The sequence below is a fragment of the Pleurodeles waltl genome, chromosome 6 (assembly GCF_031143425.1).
Source record: "Pleurodeles waltl isolate 20211129_DDA chromosome 6, aPleWal1.hap1.20221129, whole genome shotgun sequence".
Taxonomy (NCBI): Eukaryota; Metazoa; Chordata; class Amphibia; order Caudata; family Salamandridae; genus Pleurodeles; species Pleurodeles waltl.
The window spans coordinates 466,943,982-466,961,408 of record NC_090445.1 but is presented as its reverse complement, the minus strand read 5'-3'; the positions used below and the strand labels follow the sequence as shown (position 1 = coordinate 466,961,408).

General features: G+C 44.9%; 1 protein-coding gene across 8 annotated transcripts in view; it reads right to left on the bottom strand.

The window, feature by feature from the left end:
- Positions 1 to 17,427, bottom strand: part of LOC138299904 (membrane cofactor protein-like) — a 439,137-nt gene that overhangs the window by 315,677 nt on the left and 106,033 nt on the right. For all 8 annotated transcript variants that reach the window (XM_069238611.1, XM_069238612.1, XM_069238618.1 and 5 more), the window contains exon 4: positions 4,845 to 4,918. In XM_069238611.1, the coding sequence (XP_069094712.1) occupies positions 4,845 to 4,918 (74 nt within the window). The remainder of the gene's footprint in view (positions 1 to 4,844; positions 4,919 to 17,427) is intronic.

The window sequence follows — 17,427 nt, the reverse complement described above, 5'->3', positions numbered from 1 at the left end:
AGATCCTCTGCAGCGTCTCTGCAGATTGTTATCGACACCTTGAGATCCCCTTTGTGTTGAAACCACTGCTTGCAGAGGCACCACTGGAGAGCTCTAGAGCCAACGTGTGTGAGTGACCAACAGAATGCAGGAAGCGAAGAGACCGAGCAGACGTAGGACTTTGAGGTCTGGAACAGCAGCTCCCTTTTGAAGCATTAGAATCATCGCCTGAATGTCCTGAATCCTCTGTGGAGGAGGGTAGGCCAGATTCAATATTGTGTCCAGTACTGCCCCTATGAACAGGATGCGCTGAGAGGGCAGCATGAACTCTGTGGACCCTGGCTTTGATCAGCCAATCGTCCAGGTAAGGGAATACAGATAGTTCCTTCCTTCTGAAGTCCGCTGCAACCACTGCAATCTCCTTCGTGAAGACTCGAGGTGCGGGAGTCAGACCAAAAGGAAGGACCGCAAACTGGTAGTGTTGCGACCCTACCATGAGCCGAAGATACTTCCTGTGCGATTTCAGAATAGGGATATGAAAATAAGCATCCTGCAAGTCGATAGACACCATCCAGTCTTCATTGTTCAATGCAAGAAGCACCTGTGCGAGGGTCAGCATTTTGAACTTTTCCTGCTTGAGGAACCAATTCAAAATCCTCAGATCCAGGATAGGCCTCAATCGACCATCTTTCTTGGGAATCAGGAAATGAGTTGAATAACATCCCTGACACCTTTCCTGCTCTGGAACCAACTCCACAAAAGGGTACGCACCTCCTGCTGAAGCAACAGGAGATGTTCTTCTGAGCAAAATGATTGATGAGGAGGAAAAAAGTGGGGGGGAACTCCCGAAAGGGAAGGGCATGAACTTTTCCCACTACGCTCAAAACCCAAGAGTCCAATATTATTAACTCCCACTCGTGGAGCAAATGTAACAGCCTTCCACCCACGGGTAAGCAATGCTGGTGAAAGGTGCATGAACCAGGGCTGCTTCCCTGGCTGGACCCCCTCAGAGGATGAAGAGGAGGAAGAAGGCTGCTGGATGGCTCCCCGCATTCTAACTCTCCCACGTCCCCTATAGGACCTGTAGAGAGGGTTGGCAGGCTGTTGGACATGGGACTGCTGCCTCCCATGAAAGGATGATCCACTGCCATACCATCTGAATCTGCAGAAAGGTCTGAAGGGCACAGAAGAAGCTTGAAGGCCCAATGATTTTGCAGTGGTTCTGCTATCCTTGAACCTTTCCAAGGCTGAGTCCGCCTTTGCTTCAAATGGCCTTGCACCGTCAAATGGGAGGTCCATCAATGTAGCCTGCACATCAGAGGAAAACCCGAACCTCTGAGCCAAGCATGCCTCCTAGTCGCAATGGAAGTCCCCATAACTCTAGCAACTGAGTCCGAGGTGTCCAGCCCTGATTAAATCACCTTCACTAAAATGTTCCTGAACTTCCTGCGGCAACTTAGGGACTACCTCCTTTGCCGTATCCATTAGGGCATTAATGTATCTCCCAAGTACAGAGGTTGCATTCAGTGATTTTAAGGCCATGCTTCCAGAGGAGAAGCATGTGCTGACTGCTCCATGCGCTTTAACTCCCTATCAGATCGTGTTTTAGGGAATAAACCCGGAGCTGACCTAGAAGAAAAAGAAGCTTGTACCACCATGCTTTCCGGCATTGGGTGTTGAGACAAAAATTGTGAATCACCTGGAGCCACCTTGTACTTTCTTGGCTACTGTCTTTGAAACCGCAGGCACGGTAACCGGTTTCTCCCATCTCTCTAATATGGGCTCTGTTAAGTCGTCATTGAATAGACGGAGGTGCTCTGAAGAGGAAGCTGATGGATTTAAAACCTCCATCAGAGTATTGCTTTTTAACTACGACGCAGGCAGTGGCAAGTCCAAAAATTCTGCCTCCTTCCTTATCACCCTGTGGTAGGTAGTCACTTCTGCCATGAGTTCATCTCCAGGGGATAAAAGCTCCCACTCAGTGGATATATCCAACCCACTAGCAGAATCTAATCCCTGGAAATCATCGGAAGTCACAAGGATCTCTCCTTCCTCCAACTGTTGTTGTTGCTGTTGTAGTTCCTCTTGATACTGCTGCTCCTCCAGAAGTCTCAAGGACTTCCTTCTAGCCTGGACTCCAAACGCAGCATCAATAGAGAATTCATCGAGGTCGACAATGCGGGCTTCGAAGGAGAGGGCAACACTGGTGGAGGAGGTGGTGAGGGGAGGCGAATCCACACTTTGCGCCGACGTAGAGCGTGGTGATCCATCGGACGCCAACATTGATGTCGCTGTAGCCTCTGGCTCCGTCATCTGGGGTAGAGATGGTGACATCCTTGGTGCCGTGCCAGTACCATTAAAAGGTGTTGCTGGTAAAAAAGGCATAAATGGAGCCTGCTTATACGGCGTCAGCAACCCCAGCGTAAAAGCCAACTGATCTGTGGGACCAGCAGGTGCATCAGAAGGGACCATCACCCTATTGAAAATGCTAAGCATAGCATTGAAGAACAAAGATGGATCTGCTACTGGAGCCAGAAAGGCAGGCTACTCTTGTTCCCCTTGCGGAGGTTGCGCTGGATCTGGTGCTCGAGCCCCAAACTCCTGACTGTGGGAGGATGCAGGGGGAAGGTGACTTGCAGGCGACTCAGAGATATCAAAGTTGGTGCCAGAGATGCCTTAGGTGACTGTGGAGTCACAGTGGGTTGACTTCTCAAGTCGTGCGGTGCCGTCTCTACGTCAGAGATGCCGACCGATCTCTGGATGAACAGTGCCGTGACTCATGCCATCGGCATCCCTTCTTATGAGACTTCGATGACCTGTGCAAGAAAGTGTCCCATGACCTTGACCTTTGCCGACCTCTCTTTCAGAGCTTTCAGGTTCATGCATTGGAAGGACGAGCAACGTACCACATCGTGATCAGAGCTCAAATACCAGAGGCAGTTCTCGTGCGGATCCATCACTGACATATGGCCACCGCACTCGCTACAAAGTTTAAACCCGGATTTCTTCCGTGGAGACATAGTAGCGCTACAAACGAATCCCCTCGATAGAGTAGAGATACAACGGAGAGGTAGAAAACTGTTAGGGTCGAAGGCGCGGAAAAAAAGGGAACTGACATCAGCATGCAGGGGAGGACTTCTTATGGCTCAGATGATGTCAGACAGAGTTGCGTGAGGAGCTATGCAATTGTGACATCCTTGTCAACATGGAGAGCAAGGAAAAAAATTCAGTCGAATGCTGGCGCATTGTGAGAATTCATAAGGTGAGGAATCCACAGGTAGTTTTATCTATCAGAAATTCCCAGATTTCCCAGCTACACCCTTCAAGGCCTTTCGAATCTTCTCACGTACCCATTAAACTCAAAGGGGTGGGCTAGCACACTAGCACAAGGTGCAGCCAAATAGATCCAGTTGCACATTGGGGCTAGGACTTGGTGCCATCGTACCTGGACTAGCTCTAGAAGTTATGGGATCTCCTGGGAATGGAGAAATTAACAGCAGGTGCACCTCAGACACTACAAAGCTTTGATAAAACTTGGGGTACTTTGCATGTGATACCTGTCCGATGAATTTCGGTAGTTAACGTGCATGGCCTACCTACGAGCCCTCGGGCTTACTCTCTAGGACAATAATACTCAACGAGGTGTGGGGGAAAGCTTTTCCCATTTCTTCTCAGTCCTCTGTACTAGGTGTTTTACACTTCCACCTATAGTGAGCTGTCGAGAAAGTTCTCACTATCCCTACCTCCTTCCTTTCTTCTCTCCTTGCCCTCCCTCCTGTTCCCCCCTTTTTTATTCTTCCTCGCCTGTTTTTGGATGTTGGTGGGAAGAATGTTGTTTTGAAACTGATTAAAATCCATAAAACAGATGTAAACCTAAAAAAGAAAACTCTGCAAACACAGCCATGCACATTGGTGTATGATATGAGTAAAGTTGTGCACATCGGCATCCAAGGAATGAAGCTAAGTTTCAGATTAAAGATGGCGTGTGCATGTCACTATGTTTCCAAGAGACTGGTGTCCGTCTTGTCGCATCCAAAGTTACACAGAGTAAAGCATCATAGAGGAACACAAGATTTCCATTCCATAAACCAGCATGAGTACACACACTGGCTGTGAAACTCTCCTTCCACAACAAGATAAGCGCATGAAATCCTCGTTCTACACCAGCACGTGTACAGGTAGAGCCTTTAAAGTCTTCGTTGGGCGGAGTGAGTGCAGGGCTGCAACGGTGAGGATCTTTGAATGTAAGAATGTGTAAAAAATGTTGTACCTTGGGAAGATCCTGCAAGTATGCCAGACGATTCTGCCAGAAATCCTTCTCCAGGCAGAAAACAATAGAGTTCAAAAGTAGTTTATTTTAAATAGCGAAATTGACCAGCTTTAGAAAAACATTTAAAAAGCAAACTGCATGTTGAAGTTTGAAACACAGAAAATATATGGGCCATCATAATTTCAGGTTAAATAAATTATTTTCATCTCTTATGTCAAATATATAGTGATTATAAAGAATAATATTTCAGAAACACTGTAACAAATATTCTTTAAAGCAGTGATAAAATATGCCATACATGAAACACTGCATTCACCTGTGCACTTGGCTAGTATATTTTACATGAAAACATTCCTTTCTGTAAGCAAAAAATCAACCACCCTTTCGTTTCACGTTTTAAGAGGCGCAATGGCACAGCCAGGATATGCTCTCTCACCAGTTTCCAGTAGTACAACAAGACAGCAGTTCTCACAAGCAGGGAACAGAGTTGAGAAGGAGCTACAATTAATTGAATATGTTTCCATAAAGGAAAAACTTAGTTACGATTCGATTGTTCAAATAAATGACCTTAAACTGAGATGTCACAATAAATTACCTTCACATATAGGAACTCTGTTGTCCCAACCGGATACTCCGCACGTTCTAGTATTTCTGCCAAGAAGTTTGTATCTGAACAGATGAAACATATAGAAAAAGTGAATACAAAATTATCATATTTAGGATTTTCATCACGATCTTGAGAGGGTCTAACAATAAAATTGTAAAGGAGACAACCATTATAAACAATGCTTTGAAGCCCCAGTAGGCGGTGAGCAAAACATTAAAACATTCAGAAACCTACATTATAGTCTCTCAGTCTTCACAACAAAACCCAATAACATGTAGTTTTTGCAAGACTTTATTGAAGTTAAAAAAAAATGTTACAAATAGTTTATTAAGTGGCAGTCTGACAAGATCTTAAAAGAAGATAATTACAAAAATATTTATATTCAAAACACATCTGCCTATTGTCATGTTCTTCCTCTATCTTCCACTCTTGTTTTGAGTATCTTTTGCCTGGTTTCCGACACGAGGGCCCTCATTACGACTTAGAAGCCGCTACAGCCAGCATACCGCCATTGCTGGTGGTATGCTGCCCACCCTATTAGGAGTTTTCCGCTGGGCCAGCGAGCGAAAACAGCGTTTCCGCCTGCTGGCCCAGCGGAAACTCACAATATTGATGCCGACTCGTAATCGAGCCGGCAGCAATGTTATGGGGCATCAGGTGCGAGAGCACCTGTTGCGCATTTCACTGCCTGTAATTCCGGCAGTGAAATGTGCGATGGGGCTGTCCATGGCAGTGAGACCACCATGCAAAGGCTGGTGGAAAGGGGACTCTTAATCCCCAGGGGAGCACTGCTTGCAGCGCTGCCTTGACAGATTGCGACTGCCAGGCTGTTGACAGGCGGCAACCTGGGGGTGCCGGCGGTCAGACCGTGGCCCATCTGCCAGGGTCATAATAGGTCAGTCGGACTACCCAGTCTGCGGCGGTCCAACAGTCATCGCGAGTGTGGCATTCTTGAGATCGCCACACTCGTAATGAGGGTCTAAGGGCTTACTGATTTTAGCCTTTTCCAGATTGAGCATGTTTATGGGTTTGCCCAAATGTATTTAAGGTACCATGTATGATTATCTTACACGGACTGAAGGAAAGCACCTGTCACTATAGACCATTCCTATTTCAAAGTCTAGATTACACCAACATTCCCTCTTTCAGATGTTGAAGCATCATGCAACTTAATAATGCAAAACCAAGTGATTTGGCACAATCCTATATTTTCCAATGTAATGAAGCCTCAGGCAATCATTTAACTACTTGCCTGTAATGTTTATATAAAATGCAATAAAAACATGTTTAAAAAAAACACAAAAAAACTACCATACTACTGCAGGTGGTTACCTCAATCCATGCTGTTTCTGTGCTACTTCATCGAAGGACCACTATCTGCCAGATGACCCTTGTGTCCTTGCTTGCTATGACATGTGATGTGTTGTTTTGGGTCGGCTCTACAGCAATGGTTCTCTTTAGGATTTGCGTTACTGACAGTGGCCATTTGAAAAGCCTAGTTACATCCTTATTTGTAAATGTATGAAAAGCAGAACCTTGCATATGTCTTTTTAACCTTGCAATGATAGCTGTTAATAATTCATCTGGCTCCTGGCATGCCAAACTGAAAATGGAGCATTTTTGGCCAACGTTTCTTTTAGGGTTAAACTGCAACTTTGAGTTTTTCATATGTCTTTTTTTTTTTTAAATGTCCCAATCAGACACTGACCGTCATGCATTGCTACATCATCAGGAGATGTAACCGCGGCTTGTCCAATATTTTCCCTGCTGTTTAAACAACTTCGTCCTGCAACTCCAGACACTTCTTCCACCTCTGACCCAAGCTCAAAGTGTTGCCCTTTTTGCACTGGGGTGGCATCTTTTGGTAGGGAGTCTAATTTCATGATCATATCTCCATGCTTGATGATGTATGCAGCAAAGTCTCCATTATCAATGTCTATGCAAGTTTATTTTGCTTCTCACATTTTGTTTTGCTTCTTTTAACTGTCGAAACCCAGTCACATGTTGCCGCCATGCTGAAAGAATATTGAAACGTATTTCCTGGAAACTCTCTTCATGACTGACCTCCACTTCTTTACTTGACAGGATACTCCAGTTTCTTCACACGCATTTCTCCGACCCACATTTCCTTTAAATCCTTGGAACAGAAAGTGGGGGCGTGGTGTTCTAGAATGATCGAAACCTGCACGAACCTGGTGCCCTCATCACGATATGACATATCCCACTGTTCTTTAAATACATCTTCGACATGATCAGTCAATATGTGGCTGTTGAAATCGTCAATGTTATGAATAGGCTTCAAACAGCCTCTTCAGGCAGAATTTTCTACTACACAGTTTCTACACAAGCAACTTTTAGAAGTCTGACTTGCAATCGGTCAGGACAAAGAAAGGGACTTTACCTCATCAACATTCCTCATCTGAGGTCTTTGAGGGATGGTTATACCTTCCTGAAAGACAATATACCAACCACCCTAACTAGCCATGAACTAGTAGGATACCATAATGCCTTTTTGTGTCTACCCAAAGGAGAAGTTATTTTGCTTTTACTCACTATGACCAAGATTGAAGCAATGGTGTGTGCTCAGATAAGGGTGAGTTTTCCTACTCAATATCCTGGTGACCTGGTGGAGGGGTTGTTGGGGAGTTAGGATGTGTCACCTCCTGCACTACAGACTGACCCCCTTAATTTAGCAGGGCTTAGTTTTTCTATCTTGCATTGAGTGGATCTCAAAAGATAGCATTACAAACTTCCAATTGTTAGGACAGGACTATTTTGGAGACATAGCAGCAGCAGCAGGTTGCAAGTGAATTGGCAGATTGCTTTGAAGGGTGAGCTCTTTCTTTTAAAAGAGGTGCTGGTTCCTCAGTTTTTAGGTCGAGCATAAGTGTACAGCCTCTTCTACACTTTTTGTATATTTATTTCTGCTGGCTTAAAGCCATTTACGTTGTTATTTTCAGTATCATTTCAAATTCCTTGCTTGCTAGTGGTCAGTCATGCCTCTTTGTCCCTCCTTTTTCTCTTTAGGAGCAGGGACTAACTACTGCAAAATTACTCTTTGTCATGTTTATCTGTTCTTTGAGGGACTTTCTTTTGGTTTCCTGCTCCTGTGAGTCAATGTGTTTACAATTCTGAGCTCTGGGGCACTGTACACGCACCCTACTGCTTTATCCAGGTCGCTTAAATTACACTCCCCACGCTGCATTCTTATTTGTCCCAATCACCCTGCTCTCACTGTCGCTAGTGAACTTCTGTGCCACCGTGGCCACTAGCCCAGTACCCCCTTGTCTTGTTTTCTTTTGCCTCACCGCTTCACGCTCATGGCGGTATATTATTTCTTTGTCTTCCTTGGTTTCAGACATCTTGCTGTTTCATTGCGATGTCTGCGGGGTCTTTAATTATTTTTCTTTTTGCAGTTTTATGTAATGCAAATTCGATATAAAGGTATTACAGTGCTTTACACGCGAGGCCCGGTTACATTACACAAGAACACATACATTTTTGGTAGGAAGGGGAGATTAAGTGATTTGCCCAGAATCACAGGATGTTGAGCCGGTGCTGAGACTCGAACCATGTTCCCCAGCTCCAAAGTCGGCAGCTCTGGACCTTACGCCACATCCTCTCCCTTAGGGTTCTTTGTCGGGTGTGTGTTGGGGCAGTCTGCGAATAACTTGTTTGTTTTTATTTAGAGCTTGGTAATACAGGTTCTGCCATTGCATAGCGCTGTAAAGCAGGTGCCATTCTTAACAAAATCGCTAGAATTAATTAGCATCGACCTTGAAGAGATGAAGACGTGACAAAGCTATGCAGGATTGTAAGCTTGGACATTCTCATTCTGTCAGGACCTTTGCAGTGGGTGCATCAACTAAATGACTTGAGTAGAGCTCAACACTATGTGATATCATGTGCCCTTGATAACCTCCGGAGGTTCATCAACCAAGCGCATAGGATAGTTCTAGGCAAGAAGTTGGCGAAAGGTGTTGTCTCCAAAATGGTGGAAAAGGGGTCGTGACTTCAGACCCAAGCACTTCACGGCCTCAAGCTTGATAGCAAAAAACATAGCATTTGGATGCATATTGGGCCTCTTCAAATAGTTAGTAGAGGCAGCCATTTTCCTAACTCTGTAGATCAAAGAAGCTAACACAAGGGTACCACAGTGAGAGGAGTAGTGTATCATAGGGCACAAAAGTAGAGCAAACTCTATCACTTCTTCCTCTCAGAATTCACTGGTGTCATTGCTTTTCTGACAGTCCTTTCATAGCTACTGCGACCATGCGGATGCACTTCCGGAAGTGCTGTCTAAAACAGCACTCAAATAGCTCTGCTTCCGGTTTGAAGAGGCACCACCTCAAATTCTCCCCACAGTTGCTGTCACAGGCGTAGAGAGCTTCCCCATCACCCTCCGACTTCTGTGTATAATGATCCAAGCATCATCTGTCATAATCCAGTAATGTTTAACCTGCTCTTCTCTCTTCCAATTCCAGGCTTCATGTAACCACTCCACTAAGGTCCCATTGATGGAAACTCTATGGATTATTTCTGATTGCCGTGATCACTAAGTACATGTCAAATCAATGCCAAGAAAATATCTTTGTGACCCTATGAAGTGGCCCTTTTCTCACTCCTGCTTCTACTGGTGCTCCTCTCAGTGCTTCATCACACCTCCCTGTGTCTATAGAATTATACAGGTGTTGGTTTATATGGGTACACACCCCAAGGACTACATCTCAAAGTCAATTCTGGACAGCAACAGTAAAGACTCCATATGCAGGAAATATTTTAAGCAGAACTGTTTCATAAACTGTAGGCACCAGGGCTAGGCACTGCTTGTAATTATGTAGCCCAAACGTGTCGTTGAAACTGAAGTCTTTATTTTTGTAGTTTAAATAAGGCAACAAACGGGCAGGATCCATGACAGGCTTGCAGGGTAATCACCGTGTAAACGAGTTCCTTATAGATTATTTTAACATAATTGATCTTATGTGGGTATGAATAAATTTTGACATGTTGTGGACCTACATTGGGTTCCCCCCTAAAAAACATACATTTGAATAATTTTCATAGCCCACAAAAAGTGCCAATGAACCAGCCCTTTATGAGTTGCAGTGGGCATCACTGGCCTAGACAAAAAACACTATTATCCAAACCCAGGCTTCCTGCTCTACTCGGAGTGGTCCAGATGGCAAGGCCAAAACTTCAAATTTTGAGTAGCTACCCCAACAGAGATAGTTCTGACTTCAAAACCATCAGCCAGTGCACAAACGTATGCACCAGAAAGGCACCATCAAGGCCCAGGAGATTCAGGTACACATATCTGTTCTACAGAGTCCAGCCCTGAGCCGTCATAAGAGTATTAACCCAACGCAGTGCTTTAAATGAATACAGAGTGCTAGCCCTTCTGTATATCCCAAGGTCACAGATGTCACACCACTGGAACCTATCTTGTCGGCCCTTCTATCAGTGAAGCTCTGTTTCCTCAGTCTGTACACATTTGAAGCCCCTTGTTCCGTAAAGCTGCCTCTTCTGTTATTCTCTTTGTATACAGTCAATGCTTTCAAACGTTAGGCTAGTATTGCCAATGTAGAGGAATAATTATTTTAAAAGTATAACATACAAATATATGGCTGCCCCCTTTTCTTTGCATCCAACTCTTTTGACCCCCTCATTCTCCACATTAAATGCCACAAAGATGCCTCTTTTTTACTTGTTTCGTGCTATAAAAGTTTAGTTAAACACACTAGAAGCGGTTGCATAGCCAGGGTATCACATCCAGTCTTTAAGAATGAGGCAAAAACACCCCCATGATGGTGGCCTTGTTGTGTCCTCTTCTCCCCTGCAGCGACAGGCCTGGGAGGGTTGCTGTGGCACCTGCCATATGTCCACTACACTCCAAACCAAAACGCGTAGGTAAAAGACATTTTCCTTTACAACGCCAATAGCTTTAACTATGAGACCTGTTGCACTGCAAATGCTTGTTAGAATATTATGAGAGACTGCTGGGGCCTCCTTAAGCCTCCTCAGCATTAACCCTCAATAAGAAAAACTGTTCATAACAAACGTACTTACCTATACTTCGGTTCTCCTTTACTGATCTGTCTCAAACATTCACGTACTTGAATCGTTTCCTGTCACCAGGCTGGGAACTCTTGGTATACGGCATAACAGTATAAAATTTCACTTAATAACAGTGAAAACAATCTAGGACTGCATACAATTAGTCTACCTCATTCTGTTTTCTGAACTTCAGCCAATCAGACACCAGGACCTAAAGGGCTTTCCCTGACAGTCTTGCACTTGCTGATTTTCTAGATTGTGACAAAGTAAGTGAAAAAAAGAGAGAACCTTATAAAAAGAGGGAGGTGGATGAGGTGGTTACGTGTAGAAGAACCAAAGTTACATGAGTAGTGTCTTGCAAGTTTTATGATGGAATCCCTTTTGACTCTGAACGGACTCTGTAGAAGTGTGATGTCATTCTTAGAACGGAATGTTATGAAAGCTTGGGTTAGAATGTTGAGTTCACAATTACATGCAGAAGAATAAAGACGTATGATATTCAGCACCATGTGTGGCTTAGTCATTGGTGGGCACCCAGGCTGGCGAGGGCGCTACAACATGTAACACATGTTATTCATATGCTTAACTAAAGATGAAAAAAGCAGTACCATAGATAGTGAAAAACATGAAAATGAGCTTTTTAGGATCAAAAGGGGTTCTGGAGCACCACTCATCCCACTCTTGCTTCTTTACACATATCTCTATGGTAGACCACCAGAAAAAAAAGAAAAGAAAAGTTGCCTAGCTGACAACTCTTGTTGAGTGTGCACCAACAGCCATGGAAAGTGGTCTGTTTAAAGAGATATAAACCAGAGTTACAAATGGACAATCAATCTGGGTAGCATCATTTTTGTAATCTGATAACCCATATTCTAAGGGCAATAGGCTATGAACAGCTGGTAGGATAGATGAAAGTCCTTGGTATGATGTAGGTTGAATTTAAACATTTTTAGGCATTGAGAATGGACAGCCCATTCTGCTGCATTTGAAAGATATAGAAATAATGCTGGCAAAGTGATATTTTGAAATTAAAAGCAGTCAAAACTTTATGCATGAACATACAATTTGTACCCAATTATACCTTCTCCTTCGAGAATTGTTATCATTATGCCTTACATGCTGGAGCTTGTAACCCACTCACTCTTCAATCAGAAGAAATCAGTCTTCTGGTAAGACAGTTGTCTCAATGTCTTAATGGCGGTCACATTATTTCTGCAAAAATCTGTGTTGAGCTCTTAAGAAGGTGCTGGATATATCCTTTGTGAACTCTATATTGTCATGAAGAAAATAAGGAAGACTTAACTGGCCTTTTGAGGCATCTCGAGATTGCAGCCAAATCTACTTTAATAGAGACATAAGCCACCACCTTTGCTTGCAGACATAGGCTGCACCTTTTCATACAGCCATTTGAAAAGGTGCAGAAAATACTGGCAAGGAGATTTAATTTGTCCTTTTTAGCCCATAATACAAACATCTTCCATTTTAAAGAGTAGGTTTTAATTGTGGATGGCACTGTAGCTGCTCTGAGTATGTGTGCACAATCCCCGATCAATTTCAGGTAACTAAATTCTAAGGGCCCAATTACAATTTGGTGGTTGGACTGCCAGACCACCATTTTCGCAGTCTGAAAAAGACAGCTGCACCGGCGGTCTCTAGCAAGCCGTATCACAATGTATCCAGGCAGAACCACTGCCTGCTAAGCAAAAAGGCAGACCACCAGTGGCACGCCGGTCCGCTATCTAGGCGGCCTGACCTCCAGCGGCAGCAAGGCAATGCCAGCAGACCGCCGCAGTACGTGCTCAGCAATGCAACAAACAAGTGCCCGTAGGATGAATTCAGAAACAACACAGCTAACCCACTTTGCCACAGTGGACACACCTGCAAATCACACTATAAAACACACCCCTTCACAGACCACAATCCTTTGCATTTCCACTGGACTACAAAGGTGACTGACCACCATTTTCTCATTTTTCCATAGATCATGCACCTGTTTGTTTTCCGTCGCATTTAAGGAACTGCACACACTTTTCTTTCGTCCATCCACTCCCTATTGCAGTTAAGCTGTTAGTCAAGTCCCTGTCATCCACTTTAGTTGTCCGCCAAATCACGTTCCAAAAATCCCTTTTTTTCCAGAAGATGAGTTTAGAATCATGGTGGAGAAAATCATTAGAGTAGAGCCACAATTGTTTGTAGCGTAAGTACAACAAACTACTCTCAGTAGGAGAATGGAACTCTGGCAAAGGACAGTCGGCAGAGTGAATGCTGTAGGCAAAACCCTGAGCACAAAAGAGAACATTAGGAAGAGGTGGAATGACTTAAGGGGCAAGGTCAGTTTCCTTGGTCCCCAGGTAGCAGCTGGAGGCCAACTAGACTAGCGGTGGCCCTCCCAGTGCCCCATTAGTACTCTTTCTTTAGGAGGAGAAGGTCCTGGCCACCCTGCATCCTGAGGGATTGACAGGAATACCTGGAGGAGTTGTGTCTGGTAAGTTACAACACAAAAACTGTCACAAAATTGCAATACCCTGCATGCTCACAGCTTTGCTTTTGCCACTGTCTTGTTCATGTACTTGACCAAAAATGCAATACCCAGAGTATCGGAGATGTAACAATGTCAATGTGTATTGTAGGGCCCAACATCACAGCTACCAAGACCCATTACATGCCATATGTCGAAATGGTGTATAGAAGTCTTACAATATATTTTTTTTAAATACCCCAGGACCCATGGTATGTCACGACATGTAAATGTATGCTCAAACCTAAATGCAGTCTGCCTACAGATATAGAAGACCCAGAATTTGTCTGGTGTGTGTGAAGTAGAGGGAGTGACCCGACTGCAACTCCCAGAAGACCCGGTTTCAGTAATTCCAACCACTAGCCTCGTGTTCACTTGCCCAAATACCCCTGTCTGTTAACTCTCAATTGAAGTGTACTCACTTTGGAGTATATCATTTGTGAAGTGTGTGTAGTAGAGGGAGAGGGAGTGACCTGACTACAACTTCCAGAAGGCCTTATGTCCGTAACTGCAACCGCCAGCCAAGTGTTCACTTGTCCAAATACCCCTGTTTGTCAACCATCAATCGGAGTGTACTCACCTGGGAGGATACCCTTTGTATAGTGTGCGAAGCAGAGGGAGGGGTTTGACTGCTAAGGCCAGGAGGCCCTGTTTTAGTAATTCCAACCACGTGTTCACTTGCCCAAGCCATTTGTATTGTGTGGGAAGTAGAGGAAGTGACCCGACTCCAGAGGCATTGTGTCTATAACTGCAACCACCAGTCCACTGTTCACTTACCTAAATACCCATTTGTTAACTCTCAATTGTAGTGTACGCTCCTGGGAGGATCCCATTTGTATAGTGTGGGAAGTAGAGGGCGGGACTTGACTGCTAAATCCATGAGGCCCTGTTTTAGTAATTCCAACCACCAGTACAGTGCAGTGTTCACTTGCCCAAATACCACTGTTTGTCAACTCTTAATTGAAGTGTACTCACTAGGGAGTATACCATTTGTCAAGTGTTATGAAGTAGAGGGAGTGACCTCACTGCTAAGGTCATGAGGCCTTTTATCTGTAACTCGAACCACCATCCCAGTGTTCAGTTGCCCAAATACCCCTGTTCGCAAGTGTGGGAAGTAGAGGGAGTGACCTGACTGCAACTCCCAGGTGCCCTTGTGTCTGTAACTCCAATCACAAGCCCAGTGTCCACCTGTCCAAATACCCCTGCTTCTTAACTTTCAATTGAAGTGTACCCACCTGTGAGTGATCAATATACAGATCATGCTCAACTCAGAGATGTATCTACCTACCTCCATCTTGATCTGCTACCCAAGATTAAATTACTGAGGACCGTAATGACACCTTACCAAATGTGTGCCAAGTTTTGTAAGGCCTTAAGCTGAATCACCAGATTAGAAGCAGCAGCAAACACATTGAGACAGCACTGTGCACATGACGACTGCAGTTACATATGCAATACAGTTATGGGTTTGCCTGTATCGCACTCAACTAGGCATCCAAATGGTCAAAGGCACATGTTGCTTCTACACTGTATTGGCTTCACCGCTGGTAAGATGTCATTTACAGTCCATCATCCAAAGTGCAACTGATCTGCACATCTCCTGAGCCGCTTGAGTCAAATAGTTTAGGCAAGCTTTGCACATGTCATGTCAAATACTCCAATGCCATGGTTACATGGCACAAAAGGCTAACCAACAACTTTCAAATGTCCAATGTCCCTGCTTACAGTAACACAAAACCATTAGAGGTAAATGTCACACTTCAACCAGTAACAATGTACTTCCTTCATCAACAGGTCAAGCTGCCACTGGGGATACCTCATCCACCCAACAAACTCCCACTACCCCAGTGGATGAAGCCCTCTGTGATGACAACGCTCCTCAACTTGTGGATATGGAGGACAATCCTGGCCCATCCAGGCAACCTTGTCAGACTGCATGAGTGAGCCTCACTGTGGCCACAAAATCACCTCCCAGCCCTGTTGCAGCAACATCCCAGGCAACGATTCACTGCCCCCCACAGTTTCCACCATCTTGTGCCCTCCAGTCCTGGATTTTGAGGTGCAACTTGACACTCCTGACACTGTGGGTCTAGGACCCAGTTGGAGAGGGCACCCTGTGCCAAGGGCACAGGCTTGTGGAGGTAGGGTGTGAGGGAGGGACACTGTGGGCCAGCATAGTTGGCCAGAACACCATCAGCCACATCTTGGGAGTCTATCAAGAGTCCCAAGGCATGTGTTGACGTAACTCTGGAACATTAAGCAGCTTCAGAGGGTCATGATAGACAAAATGGATGCCCACAATGACAACAAGGGAACCATTACAGAGGTGCTGAGGAAATTCAACACCACCCTGAGCACATCTTTCCTCCCACCATCTACCCCATACTGTGTGACAACCACATCACAACAAGGTACATCTGCGGCACCCACAGGAAGGGAGGCCCTGCCAGAGTCACAACCAGCCTCAGACACACCTGCCTCTGCAGCAGCTGACTCCCCTGCTTCTCCCACCCCCCACAAACAGAGACATCCAGCAAAGAATCCAGGAGGTTGGGATGGCAAGACACCCACCTCTACCATTAAGTGATGTCTTCCATAATATCCTCCTTTGTGCGCTGCAATAAATCACAAAGGTCAATGATTAAAAAATATTATTTTATTTCATACAAAATTACACATTCTGTTGTATCCAAAGTTCAATATTTAGCAATTGTTAATTATATATATTTTCAATATTCAAATTTGACACGTCGTGTGATTTCGGCATGTTTATAGTGAAACCCAGCAAATGCAGGACACTCACCATAGTCTGGAGGTGGGAGACGACAGCCTGGAGTGAGCCCGCCTTCCACAGCCAGTCAAAGTATGGGATGACTGAAACCCCTAACCTGCAAAGATGAACTGTGATCACACCTTGGTGAACATCCAAGGGGCACTGGTAAGATCAAAAGAGTAGCACAGTGAGATGAAAGTGCTTGTGGCCTACATTGAACTGCAGGTAATGCTTGTGGGCAGACAGGATGGGAATCTGTAAATACACATCCTGCAAATCAAACACTATCAATCAGTCCTCTTGGTATAGGGCAGACAAGACCTGGGCCAAAATGAGCAGCTTGAATTTTTCCTTTTTGAGGAAGAGATTGGCGGTACACAAGTGTAGAATAGGGCAAAGACCCTTGATCTTTTTGGGTATCATAAAGTAGTGTGAATAACAACCAATGCATATTTCTGACACCTGAACCCTTTTTATAGCCCCCTTGGCCAGGAGAACTATAACGTCCTCTCGGAGCAGGGATAAGTGATCCCCTGCCACTAGTTCTTGAGTAGGCTGTATTGGGGGAGGGTAGGATTGAAAATGGAGGGAGTAGCCCCTCTGAATGATCAGCAAGACCTCTTTGGCTGATGTTATGGACTGTCAGTGGAGGAGATGGTGTTGGATTCTCCCTCCAACTGCGCACCAATGATCTTGCAGAAACAACATTAGAGGGCTTAGAGGCTGCCGGGGGCTTGGTGTTGGATGACTTATTGCTATCAGACACATGGTGTCAAAATGCACTACAACCATTTCTTCGCATAGCTTGGGAAGCTTTGCAGGACAGTGGCTGGGATAAGGTTGGTGAGGGGGGTATGCCCCTTCTGTAGCCACGAAAGGCAGACTGGGAGAGAGCTGTCACTGATCGGCCCAAGGACTTGCCCATAGTCTGCGAATCCTTAAAGTGCTCAAGCGCTGAGTCTGCCTTCTTTCCGTGGAGACGAGAGCCATTGAAGGGTATGTACATGAGGTTTGCATGGAAATCCCCAAAAAATCCAGATGTTCAGTCAGGTGTGGTGCTGTGCCCTGCAAGTCAATTGTATCCTGACCACACCTAATGGTGAACTTTGATGGATAACTCCTGTCTTTCACTGGTTGGTAGAGGATGGCTCAGGCCTCCTCTGGGACCTGTGACATCACTTGGGTAACAATATCCTCTATGGTATGGGAGTAGCAGCCCAAAAGGC